Below are 16,706 nucleotides of genomic sequence, written 5' to 3' on the forward strand. Positions count from 1 at the left end.
TGAAAATCTTTGAAATCATAAACAAAATGTAGGAATCAAATGTGTGGACCCATAAAAATGTGTCCACGACCCACAAATGGGTACAGACCCAGTGTTTGGGAATCGGAGACTCATGTTTCTCAAACTTGTACATTTCAAGGTCTTCCCTCAACTCTTGACAGTATACAAATTGATCTGTTGGTTCCCATTTGTATAGCTTACAGTATTATGTTACAGTATGTCGGGTGAATTTAGAACCCCCGAAAAATACCCCTAGAGTCACTGGGGTCCACTTTGAGTACCACTGGTCTAGACTACACATGGCTGCTGAGTGAAAGGGGGCGAGATGACGGTACAAAAAGAAGGGGAAACAAATCTTTGACTTAAATGGAACTAACGAATTAAAATTATCTGAATTGTTTTGCAGTAACTAACCTGCCATGGATATAGACGCACAGCCAGCACTGCTCAAGGTGATCTGTGGTCAAGAGGTGGAGTTGCTTACTATTCCATCTGGCATACCATGTACAGTAGAGGAGTTGAAGTTGGCTGTCCAGGAGAAATGTGGCATCTCCCAAGAATTCAACCTCCGTTATTCACACCCTGAATTTCCCGACACATTCTTTAATCTCAAATCCACTACCGACATTAAACACAAATACACAATTAAAGTAGAGATACATGAGACAGTTGTACTGTATACAGTACCACTCGCTGAAAGCTGCAGTGAAAGTACCACCACAGAATCTGATATGCCTGCCTCAAGTGACAAGGACACACAAGAGGACACCACACAGGACTCCGAGGACTCGGATTCCCTGACAGTGTCAACAAGTAGCCAAAAGAAGCCATGGCCAGTTGACTACATCATTCCAAAATTCTCTGTCCACACTGAATCGTTCCTTGAAAAAGCCAATGCAGATTACAGAAACCACGGCACACTGACAACTTACATCCTGTACAAGAGGGATATACTTGAAAAGCTAGCTGAAACAATTTATGGATATAAAGGCTATCCAACTAAAAGTGAGAGACGAGCTGTTGCTGTTGCGCTTATCAAAGCACACCCATGTCTGTCAGATAAGGTGTCTGATGATGGATGCGGTGGATGGGAGCCCACAATCAACAACAAAATGCTAAACTACAGGTCAAAGCTGGCAAAATTGGTGATAAAAGATGTTTCATGCAATGCTCTCAAGCATAAAAACCCAGAGGATAGAAAGTCTGCAAAAAATGTTAAAAAGCCAAGAAGAGGTGAGGTCATTTTTATCCCAGAGTTCGCTCAAGGTCACACTGAGCAAAGTATGGAGAAAGAAAGGGAAGAGTTGCTGATTGAGTACCAAAAGAAGAACAATGAAAAGACCTGGAAGCGCATGATGGCCAACACCTTTGCCCTGAGACGACAGGTGGTGATAAAACAGAGTCCAAGTGTTCGGGAGATGATGCAGAGTTGGCCTGCCTTATTCGAGCACGCTCAGGTGAGTAGCCATTTTAATCAGATAGTTTTTGTTTAGACCTGAGGCCCATTCTAAAACCTAACCTACGTTTTCTGAAAACCTTAAGTCCTTTTTCAAAATGTTATCTTATATGTAACAACTGAGACACACTGACATACATATGCCGATTTGCTCAAACATGTGACGTAGATTCTCCATTCATTCTCAATGGCATTTAATGTCTGTGTTCAGAACACAAACCTTAAACTATCCTCAATACCAGTCTGAAGTGAGGTGTGCTCTTATCATGTCATCATACATCATCTCATGCTGGCCAATCACAATTTGCGTCCTCACTTTGTCTTCAATGTTTGTTTACACAGGCCCTCAAAGCTGGACATATGGGGGCTAACGCCCCTAAAAAAATAATATATATATAATATTAAATTTAAGTAATTTATATACCTCATGCATTATGACATCAGTCAACCGTAATGTCTTACTCATGCAGTTTACAACTAACGTGATATCTTTGTTGCCTTGTCTTTTTGTACCTTTTGTATTTCAGATAAGTGCAGAATTCATGAGAATTACCACCGTGCAGCTGGAGCCTACTTTCATGTCGGCGTTGGACCGGTACACTCCCAAGCTGCTGGATCTCTTCCGTTCCAGAGGTGGAGCCCAGGGAGAAAGGCTGAAGAGCATATTGGGACTGCTGGAGGTAGATCAAATCTAAACTCACTCGCTCTTTAAGTGTGAACCCCTTTTGGTGTTTTAAGCATTATGTTATGCTCTAGCTGTTGAAAAATAGCAGATCTACAAGCTCATAGCGTGGCACCGAGTGCAGCACTAGTATGAACTTGTAAGTCTGCTATTATTGAAAAATCTGTGAATTCAGATTGAATGTTTTTAACTCAAATCTTTGCTTCTGGGGGGGTCCCTGGAAAAACATATTTTCAGATTGGGGTTGGCGGCCAATTACATATATATTTGGGGGTCCTTGACATGAAATAGTTTGAGAACCACTGACAGAGACATGAGGTTTTTCAGAACTTGTCAGGATTTAGAAGGCATTTGTAGAATCGTCCTCAGGTCTAAATGGGGTAAATACCACTGTAATCATTGATATAGGTCTCTCTCTCTCTCTCTCTCTCTCTCTCTCTCTCTCTCTCTCTCTCTCTCTCTCTCTCTCTCTCTCAGCACGGTGTACCTGAGAAGGACAGAGATGTTGTGGTTCAGGGCCTCATGGAGTACGTTCGAGAAGATGCAGGGAATCTCATCACATTTTTCAACGTAGGTGAACTTATTTCATGTTGTCTAGTAGGTTGATGAAGATGTTTGAGACATCTGTTATCAACACTACACATCTTTGAACTGTACTGGATGGATGAACAACATTTCTTCCAGAAGAAACTGTACATGCTGTGGAATATTATAATTGGGCAGCATAAAGCCTCACATGGTCATTATAATCATCCTTCCTTTTTTAAAGTGGACGAGTGTGTGGTGTAGACCATTGGTTCCCAACCTTTTTATACTGAAGTACCACCTCAGGAAATATTTGGCTCAGGTGTATACCTGCCCTTTCTGTTCCATTCTTAAGTCCATAATGCTGCTGCTCTGACAAACTCTGTTCTCAAATTAACGGCTAGGTGTGTTTTTATGCTCAATTCAGCATGGCTAGATACTAACGTATTTCAACCAGAAGATGGTCAATGGTCAGAACTACCTGTAGTAAATATTTCACCCCCCCCCCCCCCCCCCACTGATGGCACTCTCCTCAAGAATCCCTTTGACAACCAGTCTCATAGATGACTGTTGCAGGCTGGCCACATGATTCATTTGATTGAGGGTTCAGGCCAGGGTCTGTTAGTTTGATATCTATGCTTACATAATATGTGGGTGTTTTATTAAACTATGGCAATTTCATGTTGCAGGACACCGACAACTTGGAGGAGATACAGGAGCGGCTCACAGTTGGGATCACTGTGTGTACCTCTTCGACCAGTGACAGCACAGACGTCTGCATTGTCCTGGAAGCTGTTAAAGTACACCTTCGAGATTTTCCAGAAACTCTTCTTGGAGCTGGATTCTGGCAAGCTAACCCCAAAGGTCCTGAACCTCAAGATGAAGCTTCTGTCTTAAGCATTTCAAGTCAACTATGGATACAGTTTACAGGCACTGGCGATTGTTCCAAGGCCAACTGCCGTTCAGGTTTTTACATGGTAGTCAGACCATGGTTGCATTAACGTGCAGTTCGTTTTATGCACTTTACAGTAACTGTTTATGCACTTTGTTTGTGTCAACTGCCGTTCAGGTTTTTACATGGTAGTCAGACCATGGTTGCATTTCGTGCATTTTGTTTTATGCACTTTACAGTAAATGTTTATGCACTTTGTTTGTGTCAACTGCCGTTCAGGTTTTTACATGGTAGTCAGACCATGGTTGCATTTCGTGCATTTCGTTTTATGCACTTTACAGTAACTGTAACTAGTAACTATTACTGCACTTTGTAATAAACCATGTGAAATCGTGCTGGTGTTTCCTTTGTTGTTTGAAGGTCACAATTGTTTTAGTCAATTTTACTTATCAGTGGGTATGTTGGGTATTGTATGTTGTACAAGTTTAGTGGTTTAAGGCCACAATAGTTTTATCAGTCAGTTCTATGATGATTTTTGCACTACAGGTTTGCAGTCACATCATGAAATCAATGCTAAATTAAGTGTCCCATGTTTGCTTGTATATTAATTAATATTTTTAATTATATTAATGGAAGAGTGTATTTTTGATTAATATTAACTTAATATTTTTGCTTAGATGTTAATAATCGTTTTAATTATATTTATGGAAGAGTATATTATTTTTGATTAATATGAACTCAATATTTTTGCTTGGATATTAATTAATATTTTTAATTATATTAATGGGAGAGTGTATTTTTGATTAATATGAACTTAATATTTTTGCTTAGATGTTAATGATTTTTTTAATTATATTTATGGAAGAGTATATTATTTTTGATTAATATATACACAATATTTTAGCTTAGATTTAATTGATTTTTTCAAATTCTATTTACATCTACTCAAAATATATGCATTGGAATAAATGATTAATTCTGGGTGCCTGCCATGCAATGGCAGAAACACAGGTTGAAATCCGCAACACATACTTAATCGCAATAATCAAGACACGAAACTTTGACGTCTATGGCCGGCCGCACGGTTTACCAAAGCCCCACAATATATACATCGAAACGTGCGGCTCGGCCGGGAATGGTGTGCTTGTGCTTTTCTTTCCGTTTCGGGTTACCGTGCCGACGTAATTCGCAATAAACGACGCGAAAAATGCCCCATGCAAAGTCAATGGGGAAACGCGGGTAAAAACAGAAAACGACACGTTACTTTGGAGCCACATTACTCTGGCATACTGTTACGTAGAAACACGATTTAAACCTCAAACAGCACACGAGGCCATCGACTTTGTTGTGGTTCAGACGGAATTCGAATACGTTGCACGGTTTGCCCGCTATCGCAGTTCAAAGTGTGTGTGGTCTGAGCAAAAATCTCGATTTAGAGTGTCGCACGGCCAGAGAGAGAGCGGGTCAGAGGGACAAGACATTGTGAAGACTGTAGCGAAATTCTCCGAACAAATCGTCCTCACGGCCAAAATATTAACTTTACACGCATGGGTTTCGGTAATTTTGTAGCCACACTCGTCCTCTTTCACCCAATGTCACAACCACAGCCCAGATTCATACGGTACGTGAACTACAGCCCTGAAAGCGACAGGTGTACCATCATAATGTGTCATACAACTCCATGTTAAATGCCAGAATGAGTCAGCACTTTTTTCATCACAAACACAATTTCTTAACTCGCTCTCATAACCACGTTTTTTATCGTACCAATACCACGTACCTCAATGTCTCGGGTCACTCACGGCGAAAACAAAAATCGCATTTGACGTTTACTTTTTGCGATAGAGCAATTTGTTCGGACATACGTTATCTCACTGAGTCAGTGTGGTTTTAACTTTCAATAGTGTTTGCATTCGCATAGACTAGCCCTAGCCCAGGTGAAATTGATACTTTGTTAATGATTCAAGGTCAAGTTAGCCTGACCTAAGCAGAGACATTTCTGGTCTAGAGGGGCGGGTCGCGCCTCAGAAATGCGCGCACCCTGATTGGATCTCATCGATCTGTCCGTCACCCCCGGCCCCTCCTCTCCCCCCTAGTGCAGCGCTACGTCACATCATTTAGAGCGACGCCCACCCGGAAGGGTTGACTCCCACTTTTAGACTGGTTCAGCCCACGGCTTTTTCCAGGCTTTCATCTTTCGCGCAGACGAAATGAAAGCCTGGGTATCGAGGCTAAGGTCAAGTTGACCACCTCTCAAACACATGCACGCACATGCACACATGTGCACGCACACACACACATTGAAAGTCAATGGAGAAAATCGGGGAAACACGTAACTCTGTCATTTCTTGACCGTTTCAGAAGCAGGGCGGCTCGCCGGAACCGGGCCGCCCCCCTGAACGAAACCAAATGGACCCTTACAGCTCAGACATCTTAGCATTAGCATGTTATCATGATAGCATTAGCATGTTAGCATTAGCATGTTAGCATGTTAGCATTAGCATGTTACTATTAGCATGTTAGCATTAGCATGTTAGCATGTTAGCATTAGCATGTTACTATTAGCATGTTAGCATTAGCATGTTAGCATTAGCATGTTAGCATGATAGCATTAGCATGTTAGCATTATCATGTTAGCATGTTAGCATTATAGCATTAGCATGTTAACATGTTAGCATGTTAGCATGATAGCATTAGCATGTTAGCATTAGCATGTTAGCATGTTAGCATGATAGCATTAGCATGATAACATTAGCATGTTAGCATGATAGCATTAGCATGTTAGCATTAGCATGTTAGCATGATAGCATTAACATGTTAGCATTAGCATGTTAGCATTAGCATGTTACTATTAGCATGTTAGCATGTTAGCATTAGCATATTAGCATTAGCTTGTTAGCATTAGCATGTTAGCATATTAGCATTAACATGTTAGCATTAGCATGTTAGCATGATAGCATTAGCATGTTAGCATGTTAGCATTAGCATGTTAACAAGTTAGCATTAGCATGTTAGCATTAGCATGTTAGCATTAGCATGTTAGCATTGGCATGTTAGCATTAGCATGTTAGCATTAGCATGTTAGTATGTTAGCATGATAGCATTATAGCATGATAGCATTAGCATGTTAGCATGTTAGCATTAGCATGTTAACAAGTTAGCATTAGCATGTTAGCATTAGCATGTTAGCATTAGCATGTTAGCATTAGCATGTTAGCATTAGCATGTTAGTATGTTAGCATGATAGCATTATAGCATGATAGCATTAGAATGTTAGCATGTTAGCATTAGAATGTTAGCATGATAGCATTAGCATGTTAGCATGATAGCATTAGCATGTTAACATTAGCATGTTTGCTTGATAGCATTAGCATGTTAGCATGATAGCATTAGCATGTTAGTATTAGCATGTTAGCATTAGCATGTTAGCATGATAGCATTAGCATGTTAGCATGTTAGCATTAGCATGTTAGCTTTAGCATGTTAGCATTAGCATGTTAGCATGTTAGCATGATAGCATTAGCATGCTAGCATTAGCATGTTAGCATGTTAGCATGTTAGCATTATCATGTTAGCATGTTAGCATGATAGCATGTTAGCGTGATAGCATTAGCATGTTAGCATGTGCATGTTAGCAACATGTTAGCATTTTAGCATGATATCATGTTAGCATTAGCATGTTAGCATTAAAATGTTAGCATGTTAGCATGGTAGCATGTTAGCATTAGAATGTTGGTGGCAACGTAATGCGCAATGCACTAATACAAAATACCTCATTGAAAGTCAATGGGGAGACCTGGCTCACATGTAACCAAATGGACCCTTCTGAGAGGCTAAATGTCATCAAATGGTGGTCCGTGGCTCAAATGCTGCACAGACTTGGCGAGCTTCAGGCACCCAGTAAAATTTCTTGAAATTTTGTTTCTAGTTTGAATTAGATTTACTCAATTCCAAGCTATTTAGATTTACTTAATAATAATGAGTGTAAATTGTTACACCAATTTAATTGACTAGTTGCTGTGTAAGATTTCTTACAGTGAGTCTACCTGGAGGAGACAGAGCTGTGTGATGGAGTCTACCTGGAGGAGACAGAGCTGTGTGATGGAGTCTACCTGGAGGAGACAGAGCTGTGTGATGGAGTCTACCTGGAGGAGACAGAGCTGTGTGATGGAGTCTACCTGGAGGTGGGAGAGCTGTGTGATGGGGTCTACCTGGAGGAGACAGAGCTGTGTGATGGAGTCTACCTGGAGGAGACAGAGCTGTGTGATGGAGTCTACCTGGAGGTGACAGAGCTGTGTGATGGAGTCTACCTGGAGGTGACAGAGCTGTGTGATGGAGTCTACCTGGAGGTGACAGAGCTGTGTGATGGAGTCTACCTGGAGGAGACAGAGCTGTGTGATGGAGTCTACCTGGAGGAGACAGAGCTGTGTGATGGAATCTACCTGGAGGAGACAGAGCTGTGTGATGGAGTCTACCTGGAGGAGACAGAGCTGTGTGATGGAGTCTACCTGGAGGTGGGAGATGTGTAATGCTTAAATGAGCTTTAGATGAGATAATATTGAGGGCTCTGTCTGAGCAAAGTTTGAGACACAACAATTCTGCTGAATTGAGCAACATTTGAGCCATTATTGGGATCTCCTGTATAGCTCACCAGATCGTTCACCCGAGACATGTTTCTCAGCAGAAAAGGATGAGAAACAGGAGCCATAGCTGAGATCTCATTTTTGTATCACATTGATCTCATTTATGGCTTGAGAAACAAAAGAGACATAGACAAGCTCTCAATCTTGGATTCTACTTTCCTCTGGGTAGACATACAACAACAATTTGAGGAGCGCCAGCCCCTCATATATTCAGTTATAGTCTAGATTTGTCCTAAATACCATTGACAATGAATGGAGAATTAATGTCATATAGGCTATCAGCCATTTTTGTCCTACATTAAATTCCCATGAATGGGATGAAATGGAATGACAATGAATGGATGATGTTAAGAGTGCCGCTCACTTCATATGGGTGGCTTGCAGCTAGCCCTGGACCGGGGCTAGCTTGCAGCTAAACGCTAAGGCTAACGCATGCGGCCGGCCACCGGCATTGCCGCCATTTCCACACCAGTAGCAATGGAATGGACCAGAGCCGGTGGCCAGAGCCGGCCACCGGCGTTGCCGCCATTGCTACACCAGTAGCTATAGCTCTGGTAGCTCTAATCCTGTGCATGCATCATTCACTCAAGCTATCATAATAATGATAATGGCGAACAAAACCACACAAAACTATCGCAACACATATAGGCTACGAGCCAACTCACGTTTCAACTAAACTAATTTCATACAACAAGTGCTAAACACGGCAACTCTGATTCAAGTTGCTGTTCTAGCTATAGCCACACCAAGTTAGCTAGTAGCCACATCAGTCACATCATGCTATAGCATTCACAGACACCACAACATAGTATAGTTGCAAAACCAAAAACGCCATTTCAGTAAATACATGCATAGAAAATATCTACATTTGGTTCAGTTTCTTAGTTCAGTTTAATTTGTAGGAGTAGTGGAGTGACCAACACACACAAATTATAGTAGTCATTATTACTGTTTGGTTAAAATGTTATGTTCGTAAAACAGCAATTTATATAACAATAATTTGAACAAAAACGCTCAATCATGTTTTCATATTTCTTACCGTGGTTTGTGAATATAAACACCCGCTGGCTGCATAAATGTTGTTTGCCCGCGCGCCGACCGTCCAACTGTGCGCACCGAGTGACGTCAGCATCACGTGACAGCATCACGTGACAAAGGAATGTGAATGCTTTAATACGAGTATTCCATTTAAATTGAACCAACATAACACATATTTAAGTTGAACGAACCCTTTTAAATTACATTATACCAATGGATAGATGAAAAACTTCAGAAAAGTAATTTTAGTATCATCATGATCAAGCATAAAAAACAATTCAAATAAATGGCAGGGCATATTCACTATTTTCAGTGTAGTATCCATTTATAATTCGTTTGTACAATAGTTTTATATTTTATAAAATACATAAACAGGTACTCAATGCTAAAATAAATCAAAACAAACAAATGACTAGATCAAAATACATCCTTATGGCATGCTGTATATCCATATGTAACTTACAGAGGTCTTGGTGATCATTGGGTCCTCCCTGTTGAGCAGAACTGTTCGTGGTGGCATTGGTAGAGTTCATCTTCAGCTGAAGTCTGGAGTCCACAGTCAGATGTGATCAGAAAGGATTGATATCCCGGAGGAGTTGTGGAGAACGGACAACTACAAACTGTTCTTATACTAGAGAGACTGAGGTGGAACCACTAACTGCTTGGTGTTGATTGGCCAAAGAGTGGAACAATAGAATCATCAGCCACCAATCACAAACTAACAAACGGCTGCATGTCCTCCATTCCTCTCTGACTCCTCCCCCAGGCCATGCTCTATGCAACATTCTAGAAATAAACTGCGAGATTGCTTTGTAAGCTTCATATTTAATATATTAATCTATCTATATCCAATATAGAGTATCTGACTATCTGGATAATATATGCACAGTCTAAAAATATTGAATAAGTGGATATTAATGAAGTGTTACTGCAGCAGAGCCATTAAGAGGATTTCTTTACATTATTTCAGTAACATAGATGTGTGGTATGTCTGGTGAAGAAACAACAAGAAAAACAGTTTTTCAAAACTGTTGTTTTCAAAACACAAACTGCCACCCACCCCCTATTGTATTGCAAACAGTCTTCACAAATAGTACACAAGCCTTCACATATTGTCTTTTACAAGTACTGCAAACCCTGTACCTTTATATTTTTATTTTATAAAGTTGCAATGTAATTCAATTAGTTCCAATTCGACTTTAGAAGACAGTGGTGTGGTTTCTGTACAGGACTGGTCAAGGCCTAACAGCAAAATAGTATATTGTCAAATCCTCAATGTTTCATAGCAAATTGTGCTCTATTGTTCTCATTTAATCGCTTATCTATATTTACAGTGAAATCCCATTGTGTAATGTGTAGGCCATGTGTCCATAGTGTAAGGCATTATTACATACAGGATAAGTCATTATCCGTATAATAATTATATCCTATATCCATCATTACATTGTTTTTAACAACAGAGACACAATAACAGCAACAACTGAATTTGTGTAAACCTGGACAACTTTAAGTTTTTAATTCATTGTTCAGGTTGTGTTACTCTGAGGGAATGAGGGGCACTGAATTAGTTTCAATAGGGTTGTGATGACTGCACTTTTATTCAATGTTTTTTCGAATGCTAAATAATGAACAAAACCCACATTTCTTCCCACCAGTTAAAATGTAAACAGGCTAAATGATGATGGCTGATGCTTCATTCACTATAGACAATGCATTCAAATGCAGAGATTAAACCTGCAAATGGTCACTGGTTGCCTGTCATTGGACAGATCACCTGTTAATGATCACATTATGGATGAACTGAGACCATTTTACACCTCTTTGACTCTGAGTTTCAACAGAACTACAGAAATAGGTCGATCACACAGAACTTATTATTATTATCCTTTGTGGAATGGTAAAGGTGCGGTAACTTGTAACATGGGATATGTTTTGTTAAAATAGCTCTAGTAATCATTGTTATATTGTTTGTTCAGTAACAGAGATCTTCCCACTTCTCCATACCCATTTCACCAACATAATTATTACTATTTCATAATGTGAAATTTGTTCATAATATAATTGACCAGTAATATGAAGAGAAGAAGGCCCATGGGCTCTACAATTTAAGAATTTATGACACAATATTTCGTTCACAGGTTTTCATTTAAAAAAAATGCTCTCATGTGCTTACCACATATCACTATAAAATACATTAGGCCTAAATACAAAAACATATGCTCATTTCTCTCTCAGTTGAAATGGTAACCAGAGAACTGGCCATTTGAGAACATGATGAGTAGGAAAGAGAGACAATACATCTTGTGATGTCAAAGTGCAATGTCAAATATAAAATCAAATAAGGAAAAAAGACAGAAATGCCTCAGTAGAAAATCAAAAAATGAATTAAAAGTAATACAAATCACTCACCCGCAAACATTATGACAATCAGTCACCAGAATACGGGTGTTTTCAATGAATCTGAAAGGAGATGTAGTTCGCACACCGGCCTTGAGCTAATTACTAAAAGCTTTTCCTCACATATCACAATTATTTGGGTTTCTCTACAGTATGAATTCTCTGGTGTCTTTTAAGGCTTGACATTTGAGAGAAGTGTTGTCCACACAGATCACAACCATATGGGTTCTCTCCAGTGTGAATTATCTGGTGTTTTTTAAGGTTGGACAACTGAGAGAAGTGTTTCCCACAATGATCACATCCATAGGGTTTCTCTCCAGTATGACTTCTCTGGTGGCTTTTAAGGTTTCCCATTGTAGAGAAGTGTTGTCCACACTGATCACATCCATAGGGTTTCTCTCCAGTGTGAATTCTCTGGTGTTTTTTCATGTCGGACAACTGAGAGAAGTGTTGTCCACACTGATCACATCCATATGGTTTCTCTCCAGTATGAATTATCTGGTGACTCTTCAGGTTGGACTTGTCAGAGAAGCGCTGCCCACACTGATCACATCCATAGGGTTTATCTCCAGTGTGAATTCTCTGGTGTTTTTTAAGGTTGGACAACTGAGAGAAGTGTTGTCCACAATCATCACATCCATAGGGTTTCTCTCCAGTGTGAATTTTCTGGTGGCTTTTAAGGTTTGCCATTTTAGAGAAGTGTTGTCCACACTGTTCACATCCATAGGGTTTCTCTCCAGTATGAATTCTCTGGTGTGTTGTAAGGTTTCCCATTGTAGAGAAGTGTTGTCCACACTGATCACACCCATAGGGTTTCTCTCCAGTGTGAATTATCTGGTGTGTTTTAAGTCTAGACATTGTAGGGAAGCGTTTACCACACTGATCACAGCAGTGGCATTTTTGCTTAGCCAAGCTTCTTTGTTCATTCACCTCTGGTAGAACATGGAAACCAGACTGATGATGCAACACTGAATTGGAAACAAAGACAAAGGAAATGTTGTTTAGAGGCATCCCTGGACTTAAAATAGTGTGAAGTTAATATCACCCAATAATCAATTTGGCATCCATTTATAATTCATTTGTACAATAGTTTTATATTTTATAAATACATACAGGTACTCAATGCTAAAATAAATCAAAACAAACAAATGACTATATCAAGATACATCCTTATGGCATGCTGTATATCCATATAAACACAGTAAGTAACTTACAGAGGTCTTGGTGATCATTGGGTCCTCCCTGTTGAGCAGAACTGTTCGTGGTGGCATTGGTAGAGTCCATCTTCGCTTCAAGCCTGGAGTCCACAGTCAGATGTGATCAGAAAGGATTGATATCCTGGAGGAGTTGTGGAGAACGGATAACTACAAACTCTTCTTATACTAGAGAGCCTGAGGTGGAACCACTAACTGCTTGGTGTTGATTGGCCAAAGAGTGGAACAATAGAATCATCAGCCACCAATCACAAACTAACAAACGGCTGCATGTCCTCCATTCCTCTCTGACTCCTCCCCCAGGTCATGCTCTATGCAACATTCTAGAAATAAACTGCGAGATTGCTTTGTAAGCTTCATATTTAATATATTAATCTATCTATTTCCAACATAGAGTATCTGACTATCTGGATAATATATGTACGGTCTAAAAATATTGAAAAAGTGGATATTAATGAAGTGTTACTGCAGCAGAGCCATTAAGAGGATTGCTGCATATTATGTCAGCAACATAGAACCAGCTCTGGTGAAGAAACAACAACAAGTTTTCCAAAACAATTTTGTTTCCCAAAACACAAACTGCCACCCACCCCCTAAAATTATTGCAAACAGTCTTCATAAATAGTACATTGTTTTATTGTATTAAGTTTCAATGTAAGTTCAATTTGTGTTCGAGTCAAGGCCTAACAACAAATTAGTATATTGTCAAACCCTCAAAGTATCATAGCCAATTGTGCTCTATTGTTCTAATTTAATCGCTTATCTATATTTTATATATATTTTATACTGTGTGCAGAAACATGTGTCCATAGTGTACGTCATTATTAATTCATGACCAGGATAAGTCAAGATAAATCAGGATAAGTCATTATCCTTATAATAATCATATCCTATATGACATTACATTGTTACATTACATTACATTGTTTTTAACAACAGAGACACAATAACAGCAACAACTGAATTTGTGTAAACCTGGACAACTTTAAGTTTTTAATTCATTGTTCAGGTTGTGTTGCTCTGAGGGAATGAGGGGCACTGAATTAGTTTCAATAGGGTTGTGATGACTGCACTTTTATTCAATGTTTTTTTCAAATGCTAAATAATGAACAAAACCCACATTTCTTCCCACCAGTTAAAATGTAAACAGGCTAAATGATGATGGCTGATGCTTCATTCACTATAGACAATGCATTCAAATGCAGAGATTAAACCTGCAAATGGTCACTGGTTGCCTGTCATTGGACAGATCACCTGTTAATGATCACATTATGGATGAACTGAGACCATTTTACACCTCTTTGACTCTGAGTTTCAACAGAACTACAGAAATAGGTCGATCACACAGAACTTATTATTATTATCCTTTGTGAAATGGTAAAGGTGCGGTAACTTGTAACATGGGATATGTTTTGTTAAAATAGCTCTAGTAATCATTGTTATATTGTTTGTTCAGTAACAGAGATCTTCCCACTTCTCCATACCCATTTCACCAACATAATTATTACTATTTCATAATGTGAAATTTGTTCATAATATAATTGACCAGTAATATGAAGAGAAGAAGGCCCATGGGCTCTACAATTTAAGAATTTATGACACAATATTTCGTTCACAGGTTTTCATTAAAAAAAAATGCTCTCATGTGCTTACCACATATCACTATAAAATACATTAGGCCTATATACAAAAACATATGCTCATTTCTCTCTCAGTTGAAATGGTAACCAGAGAACTGGCCATTTGAGAACATGATGAGTAGGAAAGAGAGACAATACATCTTGTGATGTCAAAGTGCAATGTCAAATATAAAATCAAATAAGGAAAAAAGACAGAAATGCCTCAAGTAGAAAATCAAAAAATGAATTAAAAGTAATACAAATCACTCACCCGCAAACATTATGACAATCAGTCACCAGAATACGGGTGTTTTCAATTAATCTGAAAGGAGATGTAGTTCGCACACCGGCCTTGAGCTAATTACTAAAAGCTTTTCCTCACATATCACAATTATTTGGGTTTCTCTACAGTATGAATTCTCTGGTGTCTTTTAAGGCTTGACATTTGAGAGAAGTGTTGTCCACACAGATCACAACCATATGGGTTCTCTCCAGTGTGAATTATCTGGTGTTTTTTAAGGTTGGACAACTGAGAGAAGTGTTTCCCACAATGATCACATCCATAGGGTTTCTCTCCAGTATGAATTCTCTGGTGTGTTGTAAGGTTTCCCATTGTAGAGAAGTGTTGTCCACACTGATCACATCCATAGGGTTACGTCATTATTAATTCATGACCAGGATAAGTCAAGATAAATCAGGATAAGTCATTATCCTTATAATAATCATATCCTATATCCATCATTACATTGTTATTAACAACAGAGACACAATAACAGCAACAACTGTATTTGTTTAAACCTGGGAAACCTGGACAACTTTAAGTCTTTGTTCAGGTTGTGTTGCTCTGAGGGAATGAATGGTTCTAAATAATGAACAAACCCCACATTCTTTCCCAAGGTTAAAATGTAAACATGCTAAATGATGATGGCTTCTATACTAAAGTGGAAAATTCAACTAACATTACAACTGTAGCGTGAGGAGGGGGGTGGTTATTTGACAATTGTGCAATTTGTAAAGACAATGACAGGAAAACATAGCCCTCAAGATGACCCCTTGTTTGGACCACTTGCTGAGTGCAGCTTTATGACAAAATCCAGACCTGACCAAGGAGGGTCGATTATTTACAATTGTCACGCTATCTAGTGTGACCACAAGGTTTACTTTCGTGACCGAATACTGACCCCCAAATGAAGACGCCACATGCGACTGCGCACGCACGCCGAGTTTGGACTTTTGATACACATCACACATGCACCACTGATAAATGTGTATTCAGCAGACACGCACATCTGATGAAAAGTGTAATGTGCTTACTGATGATTACTTGCTGTCATATTTCATCTTATAACCACTGATTTGTGACGACGCATTTCTGATGTGTGTGTGTGTGTGTGTGTGTGTGTGTGTGTGCGTGTGTGTGTGTGTGTGTGTGCCCATCTGTGTTTACACTCAGAGGAGTGTGTGAGGGTGACTAGATGGTCGACCGAGATAGGAATGAATAATGACACAGGAAGATCCCGGTGTGTCGTAAAACTGTCCATTGTTAATTGTTAACAGTTTCGTTAAGTTAGCAGTTTAAGAACAAAGTAAAACGCCTCCCATGATGTGTGTGTAGGCCTAGTCCTCTTTTTAATATAATGTGGGTCTAATCAAGACTCCGCGCTCTTGTTCAGCGATAGCTCTGTGAAGCAGGTCGCATCAATCCTGTCAGGCCCACGCGCATGAACCACGGCCCAAACAGGACCGCCGCCTATGCGCTCTTTTACGGCGATGGCTCTGCGGAGCAGATAGCAACATCAACCACGGGCGGGCCTACGCGCAGCTGAGGACAACCGCCTAGTCTAACGGTGATCAGGACGTTAAGAGCAGTCCTTTGTTAATATACCAGTTTAATGCGAGTTTTACTCTGAGACACTGACTTGTTATACTTTAACTAAGAGTAAAAGTTAGCCTCGTGCGCAGCATCACCAGCAAGTGAATGAACTTTTCCTGCACAGAAACGCTTAAGGAATCCACCGGTGAAGGCATTCTACTACCAGGTGGGTCGGAGACTGTTTGTTAAAACATCCAGCCTCAAAACGACATTGGTTTAATAGAGATCTTAAATGTTTTATTAGATTATGATACGACTGAGACCTTTAGACACACCGACCACTGAAGCCTAAAACCCTCTCTCTCTCTCTCTCTCTTTGCGAGGCGTTACTCTTACTCATCTCCTCCTCTCCTCCCTCTTCCTTGCT

The 16,706-nt window shown here is 39.7% G+C and overlaps 1 protein-coding gene across 1 annotated transcript; it reads left to right on the top strand.

Moving 5' to 3' along the window:
- Positions 1–1,283: 1,283 nt before the first annotated feature.
- Positions 1,284–16,292, top strand: LOC310872690 (uncharacterized protein; the record flags this gene model as incomplete). Its single annotated transcript, XM_083784733.1, has 5 exons — positions 1,284–1,457; positions 1,984–2,136; positions 2,616–2,708; positions 3,353–3,463; positions 16,146–16,292. 5 exons carry the CDS (start codon positions 1,284–1,286, stop codon positions 16,290–16,292), a joined length of 678 nt encoding a protein of 225 aa, XP_083640859.1.
- Positions 16,293–16,706: the final 414 nt, after the last annotated feature.

This window comes from Protomyctophum parallelum (genome assembly GCF_964188405.1).
Source record: "Protomyctophum parallelum genome assembly, chromosome: 15".
NCBI classification, from domain to species: Eukaryota; Metazoa; Chordata; class Actinopteri; order Myctophiformes; family Myctophidae; genus Protomyctophum; species Protomyctophum parallelum.